At 33.7% G+C, this 21,615-nt stretch overlaps 2 protein-coding genes across 2 annotated transcripts; both read left to right on the top strand.

The window, feature by feature from the left end:
• Positions 1 to 294: 294 nt before the first annotated feature.
• On the top strand, positions 295 to 9,220 carry LOC123546142 (M-phase inducer phosphatase 1-like). The gene is made up of 9 exons (XM_045332330.2): positions 295 to 299; positions 3,843 to 3,882; positions 4,550 to 4,705; positions 5,766 to 5,915; positions 6,269 to 6,421; positions 7,015 to 7,113; positions 7,489 to 7,619; positions 8,195 to 8,312; positions 8,713 to 9,220. Exons 1-9 carry the CDS (start codon positions 295 to 297, stop codon positions 8,848 to 8,850), a joined length of 990 nt encoding a protein of 329 aa, XP_045188265.2. The 3' UTR covers positions 8,851 to 9,220.
• Positions 9,221 to 14,936: 5,716 nt separating this feature from the next.
• On the top strand, positions 14,937 to 20,360 carry LOC123546143 (M-phase inducer phosphatase 1-like). The gene is made up of 9 exons (XM_053550514.1): positions 14,937 to 14,941; positions 15,667 to 15,706; positions 16,498 to 16,653; positions 17,130 to 17,264; positions 17,679 to 17,831; positions 18,440 to 18,538; positions 18,993 to 19,123; positions 19,667 to 19,784; positions 20,223 to 20,360. Exons 1-9 carry the CDS (start codon positions 14,937 to 14,939, stop codon positions 20,358 to 20,360), a joined length of 975 nt encoding a protein of 324 aa, XP_053406489.1.
• The last annotated feature ends 1,255 nt before the right edge of the window (positions 20,361 to 21,615 follow it).

Here is a 21,615-nt window from a genome sequence, read left to right as displayed (position 1 = left end):
AAGTAGACCGCTATATTTTCTCTTTGAAGGATGCTATTGATCAACCATCAATAAAAGATTCAATTCCTTTATACTTCAGCAAACAATCGTTTTGAAAAGAGACAAACTGTAAATTGTTTTGAGTTGAATACTTTTTCATAAATGTCATTCTTCTCGGGGATAAGCAAAAATTCAAAACCCAGTTTTGGCATTCTAGATTTAAGTTCCATTCTGTACAGTGCGGATTTTCTGTCTATTTGTGTGTTTCATATTAGTTTTACTGAGGTGTGTTTACTTCCGGATTTCCGATTAGCAATGAAGTGAGTATAATATTTTTTCTTTCATTAGTTGTCATGTTTGCTAGGTTGGCATGGGGTAAATGTTTTTTGTTTTTTTTTGCGACCTTAGCACCCAAGTGGCATTTTCTAGGGCGAAAAACGAAGTATGGCAATGTCCTAGAATTAAATTGAACCGTAAATTATATTGATGCTGAACACTCATTTTTCCTGTCACTTTTCGTACAAAAATATGTTGTTATTATAAGACATTTAACAAATTACCTTCACCATAGCTGACAATATACGAGTCCACTTGATCTGTAGCAGCAAAATTACTGCGGAGGTGAGAAGATCTGACAATATACAATTTGTATCTTGGAGCAAAGTCACATTTTAACACGGAAATAAAAATAGCCATTATAAGAAATGACAATAGTGACATTAAACAAGATGCCCGTCGCCGCAGTCAAGATTATCTGATATAACCTTACCAGAAGAAGCAAAATTACTGCGGAGGTGGGAAAATTTGACAATATGCAGTTTGTATCTTGGAGCAAACTTGCATTTTATTGCGGAGAAACAATTGAGTTAGAAAACGATGCATAATTAGGGGTGGGAAAATAGGAAGCAGTAAAAACAACAAATGTTATCTGTCAATTAGTTCAATTAACCAATCGTCTCTCGCCTTCAGTGAAATTAATTTACAATATAAGGGTCGATTTTGTAATATTGTAATTATTTACGAACGGAAACGCTTTGAAGAAAGCTGGTAATAATAATAATTGAGCAGTGCCATGAGAAAACAAACATAGTGGGTTTGCGACCAGCATGGATCCAGACCAGCCTGCGCATCCGCGCAGTCTGGTCAGAATCCATGCTGTTCGCTAATGGTTTCTCTAATAACAATAGTCTTTGAAAGCGAACAGCATGGATCCTGACCAGACTGCGCGGATGCGCAGGCTGGTCTGGATCCATGCTGGTCGCAAACCCACTATGTCGGTTTTCTCATGGCACGGCTCAATTATGTTTTCCTTATTTCACTGTGTTATTGTTTTAAGTTATCCATATGCTTATTTTATCAATTTTATAATCTAATTTTTATAGCTATACATGCCTGCACTAATTAGAATTGTGGTTTTACATAATGGCATTATTGCATTTCTTGAGAAAAAAATACAAAACACATTTAGAACAAATCCGACGATCTACATTGTTATTATTTTGACTAGTCAAGTCAAATTCACTTGACTTAACTTGATTATTTTGGCGAAGTTGACTGAGATCTACAAATGAGCAAAATGTAAAAACGGCCATGAAAGTATTTCAATCAAAAAGAAAGTTTTAGAGCATTAATATAGGCATAGGAAATAGAGATCAATATAATTGCACCTTTACTAATCCTACCAGGTGTTCTGTATTACAAAAGTGGATCTATTGTGACATTTTGATACAAGCAAAACTGTATTATCTGCACTATTATTTACCTACTGGTACTTCATTTTATTATTGGCTTGTTAAAAGTTAATTTTTTACCATATGTAAGTTGACAGAATCATAGGAACCATGTCTTGAGGGGTAAATCAAACACAAATGAATAAATCCTTAATGATTTTGTTGTGCAAAAAAGTATGATATTGTGTTTTAAACAGTTTTCATTTTCCACTCAATTGTGTAATTGCAAGGGAAGTAAACTAATAGATCTCTACTTATAAGTACTAGCCCAAGGCAAGAGTTGTCATTCTTTGTGGATCACAACTTTAAATTAAAAATTAAAACTTCTGTTATTGATATTAACAAAATTATCATAAACTTCACATTTGTGAAATCATTTTTGGTTATTTCAAGGACTTGGAAATTAATTTCTAGACTTTATTTAATGTAATTCTATCATTGAAAATTTTAGGGCCTATCTCTAATTAATAAGTTATTTTATCAATACACTGAAAAATACACACTTGATTATTTACATACCAACACATTTGTATGTTAAAGAATTATAAAATTTGTTATGAAGTCGTTAAAACCATAAGCTCCTAGACATCTTTGAGTAAATTTTGAGCAGAGTTACTCATCTTGTTCGAGCTTCCACGTTCTTTACTTCTGTTGTTTAGTATGAATTAAAGTGTGTATTTAATGGTTAAGATAAAAAAAAATAATAATGCCATTATCGATGTTATGTTGTACCATCATTGAAGGAAACCATAAAAAATGTATCATCACACAGACATTTTTATCAAATAGAATCTATAAGAAGTTACTGAACTAAAAAACTTCCATTTAACTTAACATTTTGTGTTGTAATATTTAGCATAAGGACTGTGAAATTCGAGTAAGTTGAATCAATTTTAAGTATAATTATTTTTACATAAGTTTGACCTAAATGTTATAATTTTGAAAATCACTAAATGAGATATATTGTTTCGATTTCTAACACGTTACCAAGGATTTTGAATTGCATCCATGACGCCATTCATTCAATAGTCGCCTGTTTGCTGTTGGTTTCTGTTCCAGCGCGCCGCTATGCCGTTTGACGCGACGACGTAATAATTGTAACGGCAGAAAAATGAATTGTTGTTTAAAGTGTACGTGAACTTTGATTCCATTTTTAGCTCGACTATTCGAAGAATAGGGGAGCTATCCTACTCGCCCCGGCGTCGGCGTGAGCGTCACACAAATGTTAAAGTTTGCGTACCACCCCAAATATTTTCAAAGTCCATTGAGATATTGCTTTCATATTAACCATCATGACCTAAGTCTGTAAAAAGGAGGAGGCAACTCTGTCAAGCATTTTGACTGAATTATGGCCCCTTTTCGACTTAGAATATGCTTATTGTAATGTTAAAGTTTTACTCATAGCTTATATTATACTATCAAGCACCGAGAATAGTCGAGCGCGCTGTCCACTGACAGCTCTTGTTTTCTTTTAGTGTCCAAGAGAAAATGTTTACCTATTTTACAACAACTTCCGAAACCATTAGTAATTCCTAATTAAGTATGTGACTGTAATATTTTATTTCTAACCTACTAGTAATGTTAGTATAAGTATAATAACGTGTTTACTACCTCTTTATATTCATATGATATCATAGCATTTCCAACCACGTTGACCATGTATATTGTATGTATGTTGTACAACGAGGTACCTTGTGTACAAGTTGATCTGGAACGGGTCATGTTAGAATTTTGATCTAAATATATATAAATTTGTTTTCTTTTTGCTATGCTTTATCAGTAAGAGATGTTGGTTTCAGCATCTCCTTTAAAAACGAGAAGAAAAAAGAAATTTTGCATAAAATTTCATATTTTAAAAGCATTTAATGTCATGATATATCATATTTTATTGCCCGTAATACTAGCCCAAGATCAGGAAATAGCTGTCGGTCTTTTTGATTATTTATTTTATGTAATCATAATCTATGATTGTCAATTAATCGAGAGGTCAAGCTGTTAATTGGTCTGAACAGATGACCGATACGGTGTCATGAAATAGTGGGCGGTAACTTACTGGAAAATTTTAATATATTCAATAAAATCGCATCATGGGACTTTTGTGTTAATCGTATTTTTTTTTGTGTGTCATTTCAGAAGAAAAAGTAGCGAAGCAGATAAGAGTCAAGGACCAAACGTGAGTATTTTTTTCTGCATTCATCTTCTTTTTTTGAAAAAATACCTCAATAAAACATATATTTTATAATATAGTATTCAAATAAGTTACTAAATCTTCTTACCACAATCTTTGACAAAATTAATAGCTGAATGCTAAAACAAGAAATGAGCCGTGCCATAGGAAAACCAACATAGTGGCTTTGCGACCAGCATGGATCCAGACCAGCCTGCGCATCCGCGCAGTCTGGTCAGGATCCATGCTGTTCGCTAACAGTTTCTCTAACTGCGATAGGCTTTGAAAGCGAACAGCATGGATCCTGACCAGACTGCTCGGATGCGCAGACTGGTCTGAATCCATGCTGGTCGCAAACCCACTATGTTGGTTTTCTCATGGCACGACTCAAATATAGATTCTATTATTTACTATTTCAACATGCGTATTTGGAAAGAGGGTGTGCATTATAACGGGAGTGTGAATCCAATAAAATGCGTGTGGTGATGGGCTTATTATATTTACAAAACTTCTAAATATAAATGACACGAGTTACGCTTTTCATCTTTATATTTTTTTTATCAAATTAATGACAGGTCAGACACGTACACAGTAATTGAAATTGTTTAAATGACTAAATACCTTGAATACTCCGTTAAATCAGTGTTTATTTTAATGTATTTTTGTTTTTCAGATTTCAAAGATGTTGAGATTCACGCCGGGTAAGAACGTTGACGTCAACGACATTGATGCTATTGTTACGCCGCCGGGTTACAGAGAGGATGGCTGGTTTTCAGCGGAGACGCCATCGTCAGTGAGCAGCACCGACCTAGACGGATCCTTCACAGAGGTAAGACATATGAATTAAAGTTCTGCGGATTCCTGCGCCACGAGTCCAATCATAGAATTGACAATCTGTTTCAAGAAACGACTTGACCAAAGCAATCATGCCAAGTATTGTAAATGTAAGAATTTAGTCTAAAATAAGCATGGATGTACGTTTGAATACGTTTAAGGTAGTTCTGCACGTTCGGACTGGAATTTTTTCTACACTGTACAATTTGATTAAACTCTAGATTTTTCAAAACTTCTGAATATACTTAGAAAAATCAGCAAATAAAAAAGATGGGGTCGTGTGCTTGATATTTTGCTGGAATGATTTGAAAAAATTTGGGCCTCACGCAAATTTTCTAAATAGGAGTCTATATGGAAATCATAACTTTCATAACATTTTCGCGAATAGAAATTTTTCTACAATGTTGATTTTAATGAAACTTCTCACAGTTGTAACATATGGGCTTAAATGTGGTGAAATAAAATCTAAAGGTCCGTGTACTTATTTTTCAGATATCGGACCGTTATTAAAGAGAACCATACATTTTACGCTAATTCTTAGACATTCTTTTGAATTATTTAACGTGTCAGATGTTTTAATAATGATATATTAACTTAAAAAGATAGTAACAGTACGAGTGTAATTAATTTACTCACAGATTGCCATTGATTAATAAAATGATTTTCATTACTGTACGCTGAATCCAGGCTTTATTCTACGTTTTCCGGATAAATGATGTTACGCCATCACATCCGGTTTATCAAATGTGCAGTAGTACCTTAAGTATCCAACATCTGTATATGTCCGAAAACGGACTATTTAAGAATCGAGATCAAATGAAATTAAATTTGAACCATATTGGATTCATATGGATTTATCATTACCTTTATTCAATGTGAAATACACGGCGTAACCAATTTTGGAAGTGTACAAAATAATTCAGAGACTTTCAAGCAGCTGGTCAGGGTATATTTGAAGTCAGACATAAGAATCCAAACGGTGTAAAGGACATGGCTATTCTTCTGTCTGTGCTGTGCATTGAATACGTTATTTAAAACTAACTTTTATTTTTCAGGTTTGTCGCAAGCCACTTGGCCGTTTCCTGTCATTTGACGTGAAGAGAAGTTTGTTTTCCGGCAAGCGTCTCTCAGAGCAAGCAGACGATTCTCGCGTTACCAAGAGACTGCGCAAGACTGAGTCGGGTGTTGGCCGTATTTCGTTACAGGTAAATAAATATGGGTTTTCCATTTTAATTTCGATTCATTATAGTGAGAATAGAGAACTGAGGATTTTTAACGATATGTACGCAAAGACAAAATGTGTGCCAAAATAAGTTAAAGGAGTTTTAATGTACACCAAAACTTTAATAATGTGCGTTTCTTTTCATTTTTGTTTGGTTTCGTTGCTTTACGTAACCTAATAATTAGCTCTTCGGTGAGATGTTTATCAGATAATATCTATATACCATTTGATATGTATAACCATTTGATAGGTATATACTATTTAAAGAAGTAGACCATGTTATAGAATTTAACATAAGAAACATTGAATTAATCATTGCATTCTGGTATATTGCAGAAGTTGTCTCCCATGTCAGAGAATGATGACGTCAAGTCTGTTGTCCATCGACTGTCTACCGACGACGACGTCATTGCCGACGGTTCCCGTCCGTACACTCTACCTACGATCGCCGGTAAACACAGTGACTTGAAGGCTATTTCTCCAGAAACGGCGAGTTTATTATATTTTGTCTAAATATCTATTATGAAGACACAGCACACACTCATTTCAAATCTTAGCTTAAAAATCAAACAGAAATTATAGAGTGACAAAAAAAAGTGCTACAGTTCTAAGAAAACTTTTCATACGCACCGAATTTTCATTTTTTAATGATTTCGAATATTTTTTTAAAAAGCGTTTTAACCGAAACAATGATCATCGAATAGGAAATGATCTAGTGTGGAAAATGAGTACTGACACGTGTTTCGATAAGAAAGTAATCACCGTTTTTTTTCCCGAATATTTACTGCTATGATTTTTGACGATACGCTCAAAAACGCGCATAAATACATGGGTTCATGTGAACGTTTCGGCTAAACCAATCAGATTGCTCAAATGCAAATATTGGAATTAATACATAAATATACAGTTCATAAATTTCATTAAGATAAATGAATGATGTACTCACAACATAAGGGATCTTTCGGTGAATGAAAGATTGCCACTCTTGTAGCAAAAAGATCTTGTGCATGTGTACACATCTATTGAAAAGATAAATGAATATCATTGACACAGGTTTTTGACAAATTGTTTTTATTTTTTAGATGAATGACGTTCTTCAGGGTTGCTATGACGACGAGATAGATCACGTGACTGTCATTGACTGCAGATACCCGTATGAGTTTGACGGTGGTCACATCAAGGTAAATATTTCTGTATTTTTAACGAAAGGCGTTATGAGAGACTGTCAAAAATAGTAGCATCTTGCTTGAAAAGCCGTGATTTTTTTTATTTCATCCGAAAATATACGCATTCAGATGTATTGACAGCAGCATTGATCATGACCGTTTTTTTTTACTAAATTTATTACCTTTTTCTTAGTATTTTTGTACACTTTAATTTCAAGCTGAAATAGTAGACGAAAACATATAAAATTAAAAATACAGTAAAGGCAGTTCAGTAGATCTTACCGCGTAATGTTATATCATATATGTATTTTGAATTACTTTTTCTATTATAATAAACCTTTGCTTGGAAAGAAGAAATACATTCACTAAATCACTACATTTTACTTACAGAGTGCCATCAACTTGTACACACAGAGTGCGATACAAGAGTTCCTCTCACGACACAGTTGTTCTCACGCTTCCTCCAAGAAACACGTGCTCATCTTCCACTGTGAATTCTCGTCAGAAAGAGGTCCTAAAATGTAAGTTATTTTTTTTTTTTTGTACTGCTTAACTGTTTTGTGGAAGAAACAGAGATTTATTATTTCTAAGAAATCGAACATGGTGACATCCTGTGCTAGGATTTGTTTGAGCGACTTGTGTGTTTCGGAACAACTCTTTATCATTCAGCGCACAAGTTTGACCCAGTATATAGATCTAAACTGATATTTATTATTGGCAAGAACAGGCTTTAAATTTTTTTCGTCATGTCACAATGACAAGACAAACTAAGTTGGATGAGTCTCATAAGATGACCCATTCATTGAACTTCTGTTTAAATTGCAAATGATCAAAAATAGATATATAAAAGCTTTGGAATATGGAGACTTGTACAAACAAGACTGATGATAATAAAACTTTCTAACGGCTTTTATTGTATTATTTTCAAGTTAGTACAAAATTATACTTAATTTAAAAATTAAAAATTTATCCCTAGATATCTTTCATTCAAGCTATTTCATATTTCAGCATTCTTTTAATAATATATAATAATAAATATTCATAATTGTATTCAAGCTATTTTGAAAATTTGTAAAAATGATGTTTTATTTAATAGGTACCGCCATCTACGCAGTGAGGACCGTGCCATGAACAAAGACTACTACCCTCGCCTCAATTTCCCAGAAATCTACCTGCTCGAGGGAGGTTACAAGGCGTTGTTCTATAAGTTTATGGTAAGTTCAGTTACACATTAACTTTGTTTCCGTTTTCACTTTTGCAGAGACCAAGAACTGTACGTGCATCCCACCTCAAAGGAAAATATAAAAACCTGATAACTTGTTCCCTAAAAATTACTCTAAACCGTATACAATTAAATGTTGGAGACTTTCGAAAATATTGGCTGTTTGCATAAATGGAATGATTACTGAAAGAGAAACGTTTCGTAACACTAAAATGCATTTTCATTTGGTAAATAACCCGTCTTAATTGTTTTGTAGTTTCCTTTGTATTTAGATACTGTATAAGCATTGCATTTGTTCTATCCATTAACTAATTCATATTCGGATAGTAACTGACAGGAAAAGCTTCTAAGATTTATATGTCAAGTTCATAATTGTATTTTTACCTTTTCAGAAGCAATGCTCGCCGCAGACGTACAAACCCATGCTGCACAAGGACCATGCGGCTGATTTACGTCACTTCCGGGGAAAGTCTAAGTCGTGGACCGCCGGTGAAAGACGACACCTGATGCGCACCACCCTTAGGTTTTAGTGTCATTTGACTTTCAGTGCTATTGAACACAAAACATGAACCAAGCATATCTGTGATAAAAATGTGCAATATTTGTAGAAATGTGTAAGATACTAGGCTAATACATTTTGTTAAATACAACAGTTGCGAATAAACAGTGGCATCTGCAGGATTCGGAATTGTGATTTGATCATCGGTGATGTTTTGACAGCCTCCTCTTAATATAAATATCCTCCATATTTGATGATGTACATTTGATAAATACTTCTTTTCTGTATAGATTGAAATTACTCGAAAATGCAATGTGAACTAAAATTACGAGTGTTTTAGAAATACGCATTCTTCATCTATTGTTTTAGTTAAACATGTAAGTTAGTTACATTTATGTGATTTTGGCATGAAACGGTTTTTTTTTTTTTTTTTACATTAGACATCACTGTGGTTTTACTAGCTTCGCTGTAGATATTAATGTACATACGATATTATTTATAAATGTTTGCATTTTTACTGAAGAAAAAGAGCAATAAGTTAGGCTCTCAGTGTTCTGCCTTGAGATTCTGTTGTGTAAATGAGAGATTCTGGTGTGTAACCGAGAGATTCTGGTGTGTAATGAGAGACTGGTTTGTTATCCAAATTTCTGTCTTTCTAATGTTCTTATCTTTACCTCTTCCTTTGTAGTTTTGTTTTTTTTTGTTTTTGTTATGAATTTGGCAAAGAAAAATAAAAAGTGTACAGATTGAAAACTGGTATTGTTTTGTGTGGGACCACCTTAATTTTTCGCTCTCTTTAGCAGGACAATATCCATATGAAATTAGAAACTATCCGAATTTTGTCAACTCAGGATTATGACCAGGTTAACGACCACCAATTGTTTTCCCATAGACTTACATTATAACATTATGGCGTGTACGGCCTTCCATAAATCGAAATATGAAAATCTAATTACATGGTTTTGTATATCTTACAACATGTTTTTCAAGAACTATCTTAGTTCTACCAAGATATCGGTCGGAAAACATATGAATAGTGATACTTTATCTAACTAGCGGCAATTTTCGTGTGAAAGAGATGACCCCCTGTTTTCCATCGTTGGCATGGCGGGAGAAATTCGGCTGATATTAAACGTTTTTTGTTTTTTTTTATCTTCAATACACATAAAATGTTTCAAAATGTATAATTCAGGTTCTTGTCAAGTCTTTTGAAACCACCCCTCATGTGAATTTTTTTTTAGTCCTTTTACGCCACATATACCTTGGTTTATCATATACAATATACCAAACTATTCATAATAAATAGAAGATACTTTCAAGACAGGTTATATTTTATTGAACAGCGCATTTTGTCCTATATCACATGTACTTTGACTGTTCATGTTCTATTTTGTAGAAGATATCAAGCTTCTTTTTCAAAAGTGTTTTGCCATTACTTTTATGATTATCGTGTGCCTACCTTTAATACATAGATATGCTTCTTATAAGCTGAGATGCGGAATAGCTCCGAGAAACGTTTAGACCTTTTAACCTTAACAAATGAAAATCGTTAATATCGTTTTTATGATTCATCAGAAAATAAAAGCCATGCTATATATAAGCTGTCAATAGTATAGATTCAAAATATTAACAGCTATAGAATTCAATGTAAATGCATTGTGAAAGGCTTAATTTTCTGGACAACATTCAATGTTTAAAGCGACCGACTTAGAACGATTTGCCACTCACATTTTGCAGACTTTATGCCAACATGAATGAAATAACGTAAATGGAAGAAGTTGGTTTTAGAATCAACACTGGAATATTAAAGCATGCCAAGATAGATCGATATTCTGTGCGGACCAATAGCTGCAATCGTAGGTCAACATTCAGATTTGTACAGGTCAACGATTGACAGTTATAAATATACCCAGATAAATTATGAAAAAAAAAAATCAGCATTCAAAAATATTAACTTCGTAGACCGACATTCAATGCTACAATTAACTTTAGCTATATAGAGCTATTGGCATATTAAAATGTACGACGCGAAGAGCAAAATTCCTATGCTGATCGTAGAAAAAAGTCTATCTACAACCTGATTTGTGACTTACAGTATTAATAATGTTGATCTACAATTGCAGATCTAGGTCTGTCTTGAATATCAATCAACGACTTGAATATTTTAAACACAATTCAAGAACTCGCCTGATAGTTTATTATAGTCTCATATTTGTGCATAATCAAAAGACTGTATATGTTTTTAAAATGAAGCTTTAGGACTAAAAAATATCCCCACATATCACAATATACCAGTATCTGCATTTTTATTATGTCCTGAAATTAAAAGTATTCTTAAACTAGAAATCGAATCGAATGATGAATATAAAAATCCGAACATGATAACATGATTTCGTGTCATAAATGCCTGTGTTGCAGTGGGTTTTTTTCTTTTTTAGATTCTGAAAGTGTATGCCTTGGATTATGAGTTTCATAATGGTGTCGACTGAAACATGTACATTCGGAACATTAGAATGGTTTTATTCTTCCCCGCTGAAGTTGGAGTGATAAAGTTTTGGCGCTCTTCAGTCCGTCTTTCTGAACCCACATTTGCATACTTAGGTGGCTATGGGGAAAATAGGTCACTGTATACTTTCTTTGATGTCATTCACTCAATAAGGCTTTTATGTGGCTATTTTTCTTTTACGTGGCTAAAAGAACAATATAGAGAACAAAAGAGTAGCAACATAAATATACCAATACACAGGAACGTCCGTCTTTTTGTCTATTCTGTCTGTCCATCTGTCCACAGCCAAAGTATTTAAATAAATAAGTAGAAATGCTATTCTTGGAGTCTTTAAATAGCACACAAATTTCTTTTGTAAACGGGAAAATGTAGTATCCTAGTGAACAATTAAAATGTCTGCAAGTTGTCCCAGCGAAATCCTGCTATGTGAATCTTTTTAGAGCCGCTCTTACCGACAAGACGGTGCAGATCAGTGCTGAATGAGACTGAACGGGGACGGGCTGACGGTGACTGGCTAGGGAAACGGGACTGGCTAACGGTAACTGAACTGTGACTGACCGCTGGAGACAGAACGGGGACTCGCTGACGTAGACTGAATGGGGAGTAGCTGACGGTGACTTGCTAATGAAACGGGACTGGCTGACGGTGACTGAACGGGGACTGGCTGACGGTGACTGAACGCGGACTGGCTGACGTGACTAAACGGGGACTGGCTCACGGTGATGTGCAGACCCAGCAGGCTACTGTTGGCAGGCAAGATATCATTAATGTTGAACTCAAAATTCTTTTCTTAACGCATACTCTTATTATGTGGAAAATATTTCAAATTGGACTTGCTAGTTGTTCGAGCCTGGCTAGCAGATATATAAAGTCAATATTAAATTACTTGATTAATGATAATTTTTACTTAACTCCGTATTTTCCCCTTGTTTTAACAAATCAAAATGCTTGAAATCCGATTTCTTGTCACGTCCCTATTTTCTTCTTTAATTTAGCCCCTATTTTCTCAGTTAAGTCTGATATCGGCTTTAAAAGACATACACAATAACTTTTCTTATGTTGTGTACAATATTGCATAGCAAAAATACGAAAGATTTTAATTTCCGTTGTAGTTTTACGCAATATTTTTGAAGCAAAATTATCCGACGACTCGCTTTGCTGAAGTGTTGTTTTTCACGGTATTTAAGTTATCAACAATCAAACGTTGCTAATTACCTCATTTTGAAAGTCATCAATTAATTATAACACGTGCATTTAGATATGATTAGCTAATTCTGAAGCTAGACCGCTCTATTTTCTCTTTGAAGGTTGCTTTTGATCAACCATCAATAAAAGATTTTATTCCTTTATACTTCAGCAAACAATCGTTTTGAAAAGAGACAAACTGTAAATTGTTTTGAGTTGAATACTTTTTTATAAATGCCATTCTTAGCGATAAGCAAAAATCAAAACCCATTTTTGGCATTCTAGATTTAGATCTCATTCTGTACAGTACGGATTTTCTGTCTATTTGTTTGTTTCATATTAGTTTTTCTGTCCGGATTTCCGATTAGCAATGAAGTGAGTATATTTGTTTTTCTTTCATTTATTTGGCACGTTTGCGCTATGTTTGCAGGGTAAACATTTTTTTTTTTTTTTTTTTTTTTTTTTTTTTGGGGGGGGGGGGGGGGGGGGGGGGGGGGTGTGGGAGTGCTTTTTTTTACCTAGGCGCCCGGGAGGCACTATCCAAGGCAGAAAATGAATTTTGGCAATGTCCTAGAATTAAATTGAATCGTATTATTTGTTTTGATGCGGTACACTTTCATTTTCCCTGTCACTTTTCGTACAAAATTAAGTTAATATAAGACACGTAACAAATTGCCTTCGCCGTAGCTGGCAATATACGAGTCCACTTTACCTGTAAAAGCAATATTACTGCGGAGGTGAGAAGATCTGACAATATACAATTTGTATCTTGGGGCAAAGTCACATTTTAAGACGGAGAGAAACATAGCCAATTGACAATTGTGACATTAATAAAACAAGATGCCCATCGCCACAGTATAACCTTACCAGAAGAAGCAAAATTACTGCGGAGGTGAGAAAATTTGACAATATGCAGTTTGTATCTTGGAGCAAAATGGCATTTTAAGGCGGAGAAACAATTGAGTTTGGAAATGATGCATAATTAGGGGTGGGAAAATAGGAAGCAGTAAAAACAACAAATGTTATCTGTCAATTAGTTCAATTAACCAATCGTCTCTCGCCTTCAGTGAAATAAATCTACAATATAAGGATCGCTTTTGTATTATTTTATCATTATTTACGAACGGTAACACTTTGAAGAAAGCTGGTAATGATATATTTTCTTTATTTCACTTTGTTATTGTTTCAATTCGTTATCTATATGTCTATTTTATTAATTTCATTATCTAATTTTATAGCTATACATGCATGCTCTGATTAGAATTTTGACTTTACATAATTCGGCATTATTGCATTTCTTGAGAAAAAAAAAAAGACAAAACACATTTAGAACAGATCCGACGACCTATATTTTTTATATTATTTTGACTTGTCAAAGTCAATGTTGAGTTGACTTGACTTGATTATTTTGGCTAAGGTGACTGAGATCTACAAATGAGCAAAATGTAAAAATGATCATGAAAGTATTTCAATCAAAAAGAAAATTTTAGAGCATCAACAAGTTATTTCTTCAATACACTGAAAAATGCACACTTGATTATTTACATACCAACACACTTGTATGTTAAAGAATTATAACATTTGTTATGAAGTCGTTAAAACCTTAAGCTCCTAGACATCTTTGAGTAAATTTTGAGCAGAGTTGCTCATCTTGTTCGAGCTTCCACGTTCTTTACTTCTGTTGTTTAAGTATGAATTAAAGTGTGTATTTAATGGTTAAGATAAAACATTAATGCCATTATCGATGTTATGTTGTACCATCATCGAAGGAACCCATAAAAATTGTATCATCACACAGACATTTTTATCAAATAGAATCTATAAGAAGTTACTCAACTAAAAAACTTCTATTTAACTTAACATTCTGTGTTGTAATGTTTAGCACAAGGACTGTGAATTTCGAGTAAGTTGAATCAATTCTAATTATTTTTTTTTACATAGTTTTGACCTAAATGTATATAATTTTGCAAATCACTAAATGAGATATATTATTTCGATTCTAACATGTTACCGAGGATTTTAAAGTACATCCATGACGAGATCCATTAAATATTCGCTTGTTTTCTGTTGGTTTCTTTTCCAGCGCGCCGCTTAATGCCGTTTGACGCTATAACGTAATAATTGTGACGTCAGAGAAATGACTTGTTTAAGAAATAATGTATCTCCTTCTGAAAAATATCATTGTTTGGAGTTCAGATACAAAGAATTTATATCACGCATTATAATACGCATCTGAACTCCAAACAATGATTTTATTCAAGATCAAATCACTAAATGAGATAGATCTATATCATTTCGATTCTAACACGTTACCAAGAATTTTAGAGTTTATTTTTATACATTCTTGACGACACCCATTTAATTATTTGCCATTTTTTTCTGTTGGTTTCTTTTCAAGCGCAGCTATGCCGTTTAACGGCTACGCTATGACGTAATAACTGTGACGTCAGAAAAATGAATTGTTTAAGAAATAATATATCTCATCCAGTGATTTGTCGGTGAATAAATCATTGTTTGAAGTTCAGATGCTAAGGAATTATATCACGAGGGCACAGCCCGAGAGATATAATAATACGCATCTGAACGACAAACAATGATTTATTCAAGAGCAAATCACTAAATGAGATATATTATTTCAAAGTTTTCAGCATTCTTTGTTTAATAGGAAAATAAAACGGGTTGTGTAACACACAGTTTTCAGCCTTCTTTGTGTAATGGGAAAATGGAACGGGTCGTGTTAGAATTACATAATTATGACCTAAGTGTATATAATTTTGTTTTCTTTTCAGCATCTCTTTTAAAAACAAGAAAAGAAATAAGAAATTTTGCATATAAATAGGCCCTAACATATTTTAAAAGCATTTTAATGACATATGATATATCTTTTCTTATTGCCCAAGATCAGAAAATAGCTGGCGGCCTTTTTGATAATTGTTAATATAATCATAAACTTTAATTGTCAATTAATCGAAATACCAAGATGTTAATTGGTCTGAACAGATGATCGATAAGGTATCATGAAATAGTGGGCGGTAACTTACTGGAAATTTTAATTTATCAAATAAAATCGCATTATGGGTCTTTTGTATTATTGTGCATGTATGCAAGAATGAGACGTATATATTATATCCTATTTTATTTTTTGTGTCATTGCAGAAGAAAAAGTAGCGCTGCAGACAGGAGTCAAGGACCAGACGTAAGTATTTTTTCTGCATTCATCTTCTTTTCTGAAAAAATAACCTAATAAAACATATATTTATAGGTTATTAGCTTTGTATCGTAAAATATGGACGAGTTCTGCAGCGGAAGTATTGCGCGACTTTAGGAGCGCAATATTCTTCCGCTTAAGAACGAGTGTATATTTCCCGATGCAAAGATAATAATCTTTTTATTACATACGTATCTACACGTATAATTATGGTGTAAATATCATGAATTTGTTCAATAGACTGAATAGCATTGACCATACTGAACTAAAATAAAAGATTTAATGCAACGACACACATTAAATTACGACACGCAATCGGTATGAAATTCAGGCGTCAGAGTATGGAAAAATATTGACGTTTTCGGTTCCATTGTAACTTAATGGGGAATAGAAACGCGTATGTAATAAAATATAATATTCAAATAAGTTACTAAATCTTCTCACCACAATCTTAACAAAATTGTAAGCTGAATGCTAAAACAAGAAATATAGATACTGTTATTTACTATTTTAACATGCGTACAGTATTTGGAAAGAGGGTGCGCATTCTAACCGGAGTGCGAATCCAATAATAGACGACCGCTTTTATTGGAGGCGATGGACTTACTATGTTTACAAAACATCTAAATATAAATGACATGAGATATGCTTTGTATCTTTATTTTTTTTATCAAAGTAAATGACAGGTCAGACAAGTATACCCAAATTGTTTAAATGACTTAATACCATGCATTCGCCGTTAATTTAGTGTTTATTTTTATGTATTTTTTTTACTTTAGATTTCAAAGATGTTGAGATTCACGCCGGGTAAGGACGTTGACGTCAACGACATTGATGCTATTGTTACGCCGCCGGGTTACAGAGGGGATGGCTGGTTTTCAGCGGAGACGCCACCGTCAGTGAGCAGCACCGACCAAGACGGATCCTTCACAGAGGTAAGGCATATGAATTGAGGTTCTGCCGATTCAGGCGCCACGAGTCCAATCATAGAACGGACAATATGTTTTCAGAAACGATTTGACCGATCAATCCTGCCAAGTATTGTAAATGTAAGAATTTAGTCTAACATAAGCATGGATGTACATTTGAACACGTATCCAATACCCGTAAATGTCCGAACACGGACTGTATAAGAACTGAGATCAAATTTAAATTAAATTTCCACCATAGTGACTTTCTCTCTCCCTGCTTCACGTGGATGTATCATTACCTTTACTCAGTCAGAAATACACGGCCTAACCTGCTTTCAAAGTGTACAAAACAATTCAGAGACTTTCAAGCAGCTGGTCAGGGTATATTTGAAGTCAGGCTGGAAATCCAAACGGTTTAAAGGAGATGGCATTTTCTTCTCTCTGAAAAAATGATTCAATGCATTGAAAATGTTATTAAAAATTTAAATTTTGTTTTACAGGTTTGTCGCAAGCCACTTGGCCGCTTCCTGTCATTTGACGTAAAGAGAAGTTTGTTTTCCGGCAAGCGTCGCTCAGAGCAAGCAGACGATTCTCACGTTACCAAGAGACTGCGTGTTGACCGTATTTCGTTACAGGTAAGTTCTAAATGGGTTTTCCATTTTAATTTTGATTTATTATATTGAAAATCACCTTTCTGTCCACTATATTTTTGAGTAAACTATAATTTTTAAAAGAACGTTTTCTACAAAAAATGTCGCAGGAACAGAGAACCTTGAAAACGGGATAAGATTTTTTAACGATATGTACGCAAAGACAAAATGTGTGCAAAAATAGGTTTAAGGAGAGTTTGTCTACGCCCAGACTTTAATAATGAGCGTTTTCATCTTTGTTTGCCCGGGTTTCTTTGCTTTACGTAACTTTATAACTAGCTCTTCGGCGAGATGTTTATCTATATACCATTTATGTATATAATGTTTCCAAGAAGTTACATGTTTTAGAATTTAACATGAGAAACATTTTGTTAATCAGTGCATTCTGGTGTATTACAGACGTTGTCCCCAATGTCAGAGAATGATGACGTCAAGTCTGTGGTCCATCGACTGTCTACCGACGACGACGTCATTGCCGACGGTTCCCGTCCGTACACTCTGCCTACGATCGCCGGTAAACACAGTGGCTTGAAGGCTATTTCTCCAGAAACGGTGAGTTTATTATATTTTGTTTAACTATCTTTTCTAAAGATACAGCAGATCCACACTCATTTCAAATCTGATCTTAAAAATCAAACGGAATTTACACGTATAAGAATTGCTACAGTTCCAAGAAAACATTTTATTCGCACCAAATTTTCATTTTTTAATGATTCCGAAATCATTTTTTAAACGTCTAAACCGAAACCATGATCATCGAATAGGAAATCATGTAACCTAGAAAATGAGTACTCACACATGTTTCGATAAGAGAGTAATCGCCGTTTTCCGAAAATGTACAGCTTTAAATTTTTGCATTGACGTAACGTTGAAATACGCGTATGAATACATAAATGATAAACAAGGGGTTCATCTAAGTATGAACGTCTCGGCTAAACCAATCAAATTGCTCAAATTCAAATATTGGAATTATACATAAGTAAACTATTCATAAATTTCATTAAAATAAATGAATGATGTACTCACAACTTACGGGATCTATCAGTGAATGAAAAATTGTTACTCTTGTAGCAAAAAAATAGTGCAAGCGTACACATGTATCAAAAAGATAAATAATATCATTGAAATAGGTTTTGGACAAATTGTTTTTATTTTTGCAGATGAATGACGTTCTTCAGGGTTGCTATGACGACGAGTTAGATCACGTGACTGTCATTGACTGCAGATACCCGTATGAGTTTGACGGTGGTCACATCAAGGTAAATTTCTTTATTTTTAACGAAACGCTAGATTGCTAAAAATAGTAGCATCTTGCTTGAAAAGCTGTGAACCAATTTTATTTTATCCGAAAATATACGCAATCAGATGTGTTCACAGCGTCATTAATAATGACCGTTTTTACTGAATATTACCTTTTTCTTAATATTTCTGTTCACTCTTATTTCAAGCTGAAATAGTAGACGAAAACATAAAATCAAAACTAATGTGTAGGCAATTCAGCAAATATTACCGCGTAATGTTATATGTATTTTGAATTACTTTTTCCCTTGATGGTAAGTTATGTATTGAATTACTTTCCTTCTGGTAATGTTATAAGTATTTGATAACTTTCCTTGATTTGTCGAAATATAATAAGCCTTTTCTTGGAAGGAAGAAATTCATTCACTGTGTTAAATATTTGAGAAATTCATTTCTGTAACATTTTACTTCCAGGGCGCCATCAACTTGTACACACCCAGTGCTATAAAGGAGTTCCTCTCACGACACAGTTGTTCTCACGCTTCCTCCAAGAAACACGTGCTCATCTTCCACTGCGAGTTCTCTTCAGAAAGAGGTCCTAAAATGTAAGTTTAATTTTCTTTTATGTTTTTGTACTGCTTAACTGTTGTATGGAAGAAACAGTGTGTGATAATTATTTCTAAGAAATCGAAAATGGTGACATCCTGTGCTAGGAATTGTTTGAGCGACTTATGTATTTCGTAACAACCATAAATCATTTGGCTTTCCAGTTTGACTCAGTTTATAGACTGATATTTATTATTGTCAAAACCATAGGCTTTCAAAAATGTTCGTCATGTCACAATGACAAGACAAACTAACTAACTAACTAAGTTGGACTAGTCTTATAAAATGATAAATTCTTCGAACTTCTGTTAAAATTGCAAATGATCGAATATAGATATATAAAAGCTTTGAAATTTGGAGACTAGTTCAAACAAGACTGATAAAATGATTAACTATCTAGTGACTTTTATTATAATATTTTCAAGTTAGCACAAAATACTACTTAATTTATAAATTAAAAATTTATCCATGGATATCTTTCATTCAAGTCACTTTAAATATCAGACTTTGAAAATTTGTAAAAATGATGTTTTATTTTATAGGTACAGACATCTACGCAGTGAGGACCGTGCCATGAACAACGACCACTACCCCCGCCTCAACTTCCCAGAAATCTACCTGCTCGAGGGCGGTTACAAGGCATTCTTCTACAAGTTTATGGTGAGTTCAATAACATTAAATTTGTTTCCGTTGTTACTTTTGCATAAATCAAGGACTGTACGTGCATCCCACCTCAAAGGAAAATAACAAAATAAACAACGACAAAAAAAACCATTAACAATGCTGATTACTTGTAGGGCCTACCATAAAATTACTCTAAACCTTATACCATGTATACCATTAAATTTTGGAGACATTCGAAAATATTGGCTGTTTGCATAAATGGAATGTTTACACTGAGACAAACGTTTCATAACACTAAAACGCATTTTCATTTTGTAAATAATCCGTCTTAATTGTTTTGTAGTTTCCTTTGTATTTAGATACACATTGCAATTTTGTTCTTTCCGTTAAATAATTCATATTCGGATAGTAACTGACAGGAACTACTTCTAAGATATATATGTCAGATTCATAATTGTATTTTTACCTTTTCAGAAGCAATGCTCACCGCAGACGTACAAGCCCATGCTGCACAGAGACCATGTCGCTGATCTACGTCACTTCCGGGGAAAGTCTAAGTCGTGGACCGCCGGTGAAAGACGACAACTCATGCGCACCACCCTTAGGTTTTAGTGCCATCTGACTTTCAGTGCTAATGAACACAAAACATGAAACAAGCATATCTGTGATAAAAATGTGCAATATTAAATTTTGTAGAAATGTGTAAAGTACTCATGTATTTCGTAAAATACAACAGTTGCGAATAAACAGTGGCATCTACAGGATTCGGAATTGTGATTGGATAATCAATGTTGTTTTGACAGGCTCCTCTTAATACAATTGTCTTCCATATTTGATGATGTACCTTAATAAATGCATCTTTTCTGTAGATTGAAATTACTCGAACAATGCAATGAGACCGATATTTACGAGTATTTTAGAAATACGCATTCTTCATCCCTTGTTTTAGTAAATCATGAAAGTTAATTATATTTGTATGATTTTTTAGATACGTCATGAAACGGCTTTTTTTCAGATTAACCATCACTATGGTTTTACTAGCTCCCTTGTAGATATTGATGTATATACCATATTATTTATTAATGTTTGCGTTTACTGAAGGAAAAAACAACAATAAGTTATGCTCAAAGTGTTCTGCCTTGAGATTCTGGTGTGTAAATGAGAGATTCTGTTGTGTAAATGAGAGATTCTGGTGTGTAAATGAGAGATTCTGTTGTGTAAATGAGAGATTTTGGTGTGTGAATGAGATTTGTTTGTTATTAAAATTTCTGTCTTTCTAATGTTCTTCTCTGTACCTCATCCTTCGTTGTTTTTTTGTTTTTGTTTTTTATTATGAATTTGGCAAAGAAAATAAAAAAAGTGTACCAACTGAATGCATGAATACTTAGTTATACTTACATGGCATTGGGTAAAATCTCAGCAGAATCTGATCTTTGCCTCTGATCTAGCATTTAATTGATGACAGTGCAGAGGCAATAAACTGACCATTAATATTCAGCAGGTATGTTCTTGTGATAAGTTACTACATGGTCAAGGAACAACTTATCTTTGTGGCAGTGAAATGATCAGACAAAATAGCATATATTGATTTTATTTCACTTTATTTCCAAAAAAAGTAGATAAGTTGATTTTATTTATTTCAAAAGCTGTAGTACTTGCATGTGTTTTATTTATCTTTTTTTCCCCAGACTTTGAAAGTAAGTTTGACAAAGTGATTAATTTTTCACTTTTCGATGTTAATTTTAGCATTAAATACATGCAATGCCGCTCTACCTGCGAAAAATATATAAATGAGCCGCGCCATGAGAAAATTAACATAGTGGCTTTGCGCATGGATCCATACCAGCCTGCGCATCCGCGCAGTCTG

The sequence above is a fragment of the Mercenaria mercenaria genome, chromosome 9, assembly GCF_021730395.1.
Source record: "Mercenaria mercenaria strain notata chromosome 9, MADL_Memer_1, whole genome shotgun sequence".
Taxonomy (NCBI): domain Eukaryota; kingdom Metazoa; phylum Mollusca; class Bivalvia; order Venerida; family Veneridae; genus Mercenaria; species Mercenaria mercenaria.
Note: the sequence above shows the minus strand (reverse complement) of the source record. Positions and strands in the feature narration are given on the sequence as shown.

Bases quoted from the DNA above. Each gene is read 5' to 3' on its own strand.
- LOC123546143 (XM_053550514.1), top strand. The intron at 15,707-16,497 runs GTAAGTATTTTT...TTTTTACTTTAG, and splicing joins ACAGGAGTCAAGGACCAGAC to ATTTCAAAGATGTTGAGATT. The intron at 17,832-18,439 runs GTGAGTTTATTA...TTATTTTTGCAG, and splicing joins AGGCTATTTCTCCAGAAACG to ATGAATGACGTTCTTCAGGG.
- LOC123546142 (XM_045332330.2), top strand. The intron at 7,114-7,488 runs GTAAATATTTCT...TTTTACTTACAG, and splicing joins TTGACGGTGGTCACATCAAG to AGTGCCATCAACTTGTACAC. The intron at 8,313-8,712 runs GTAAGTTCAGTT...TTACCTTTTCAG, and splicing joins CGTTGTTCTATAAGTTTATG to AAGCAATGCTCGCCGCAGAC.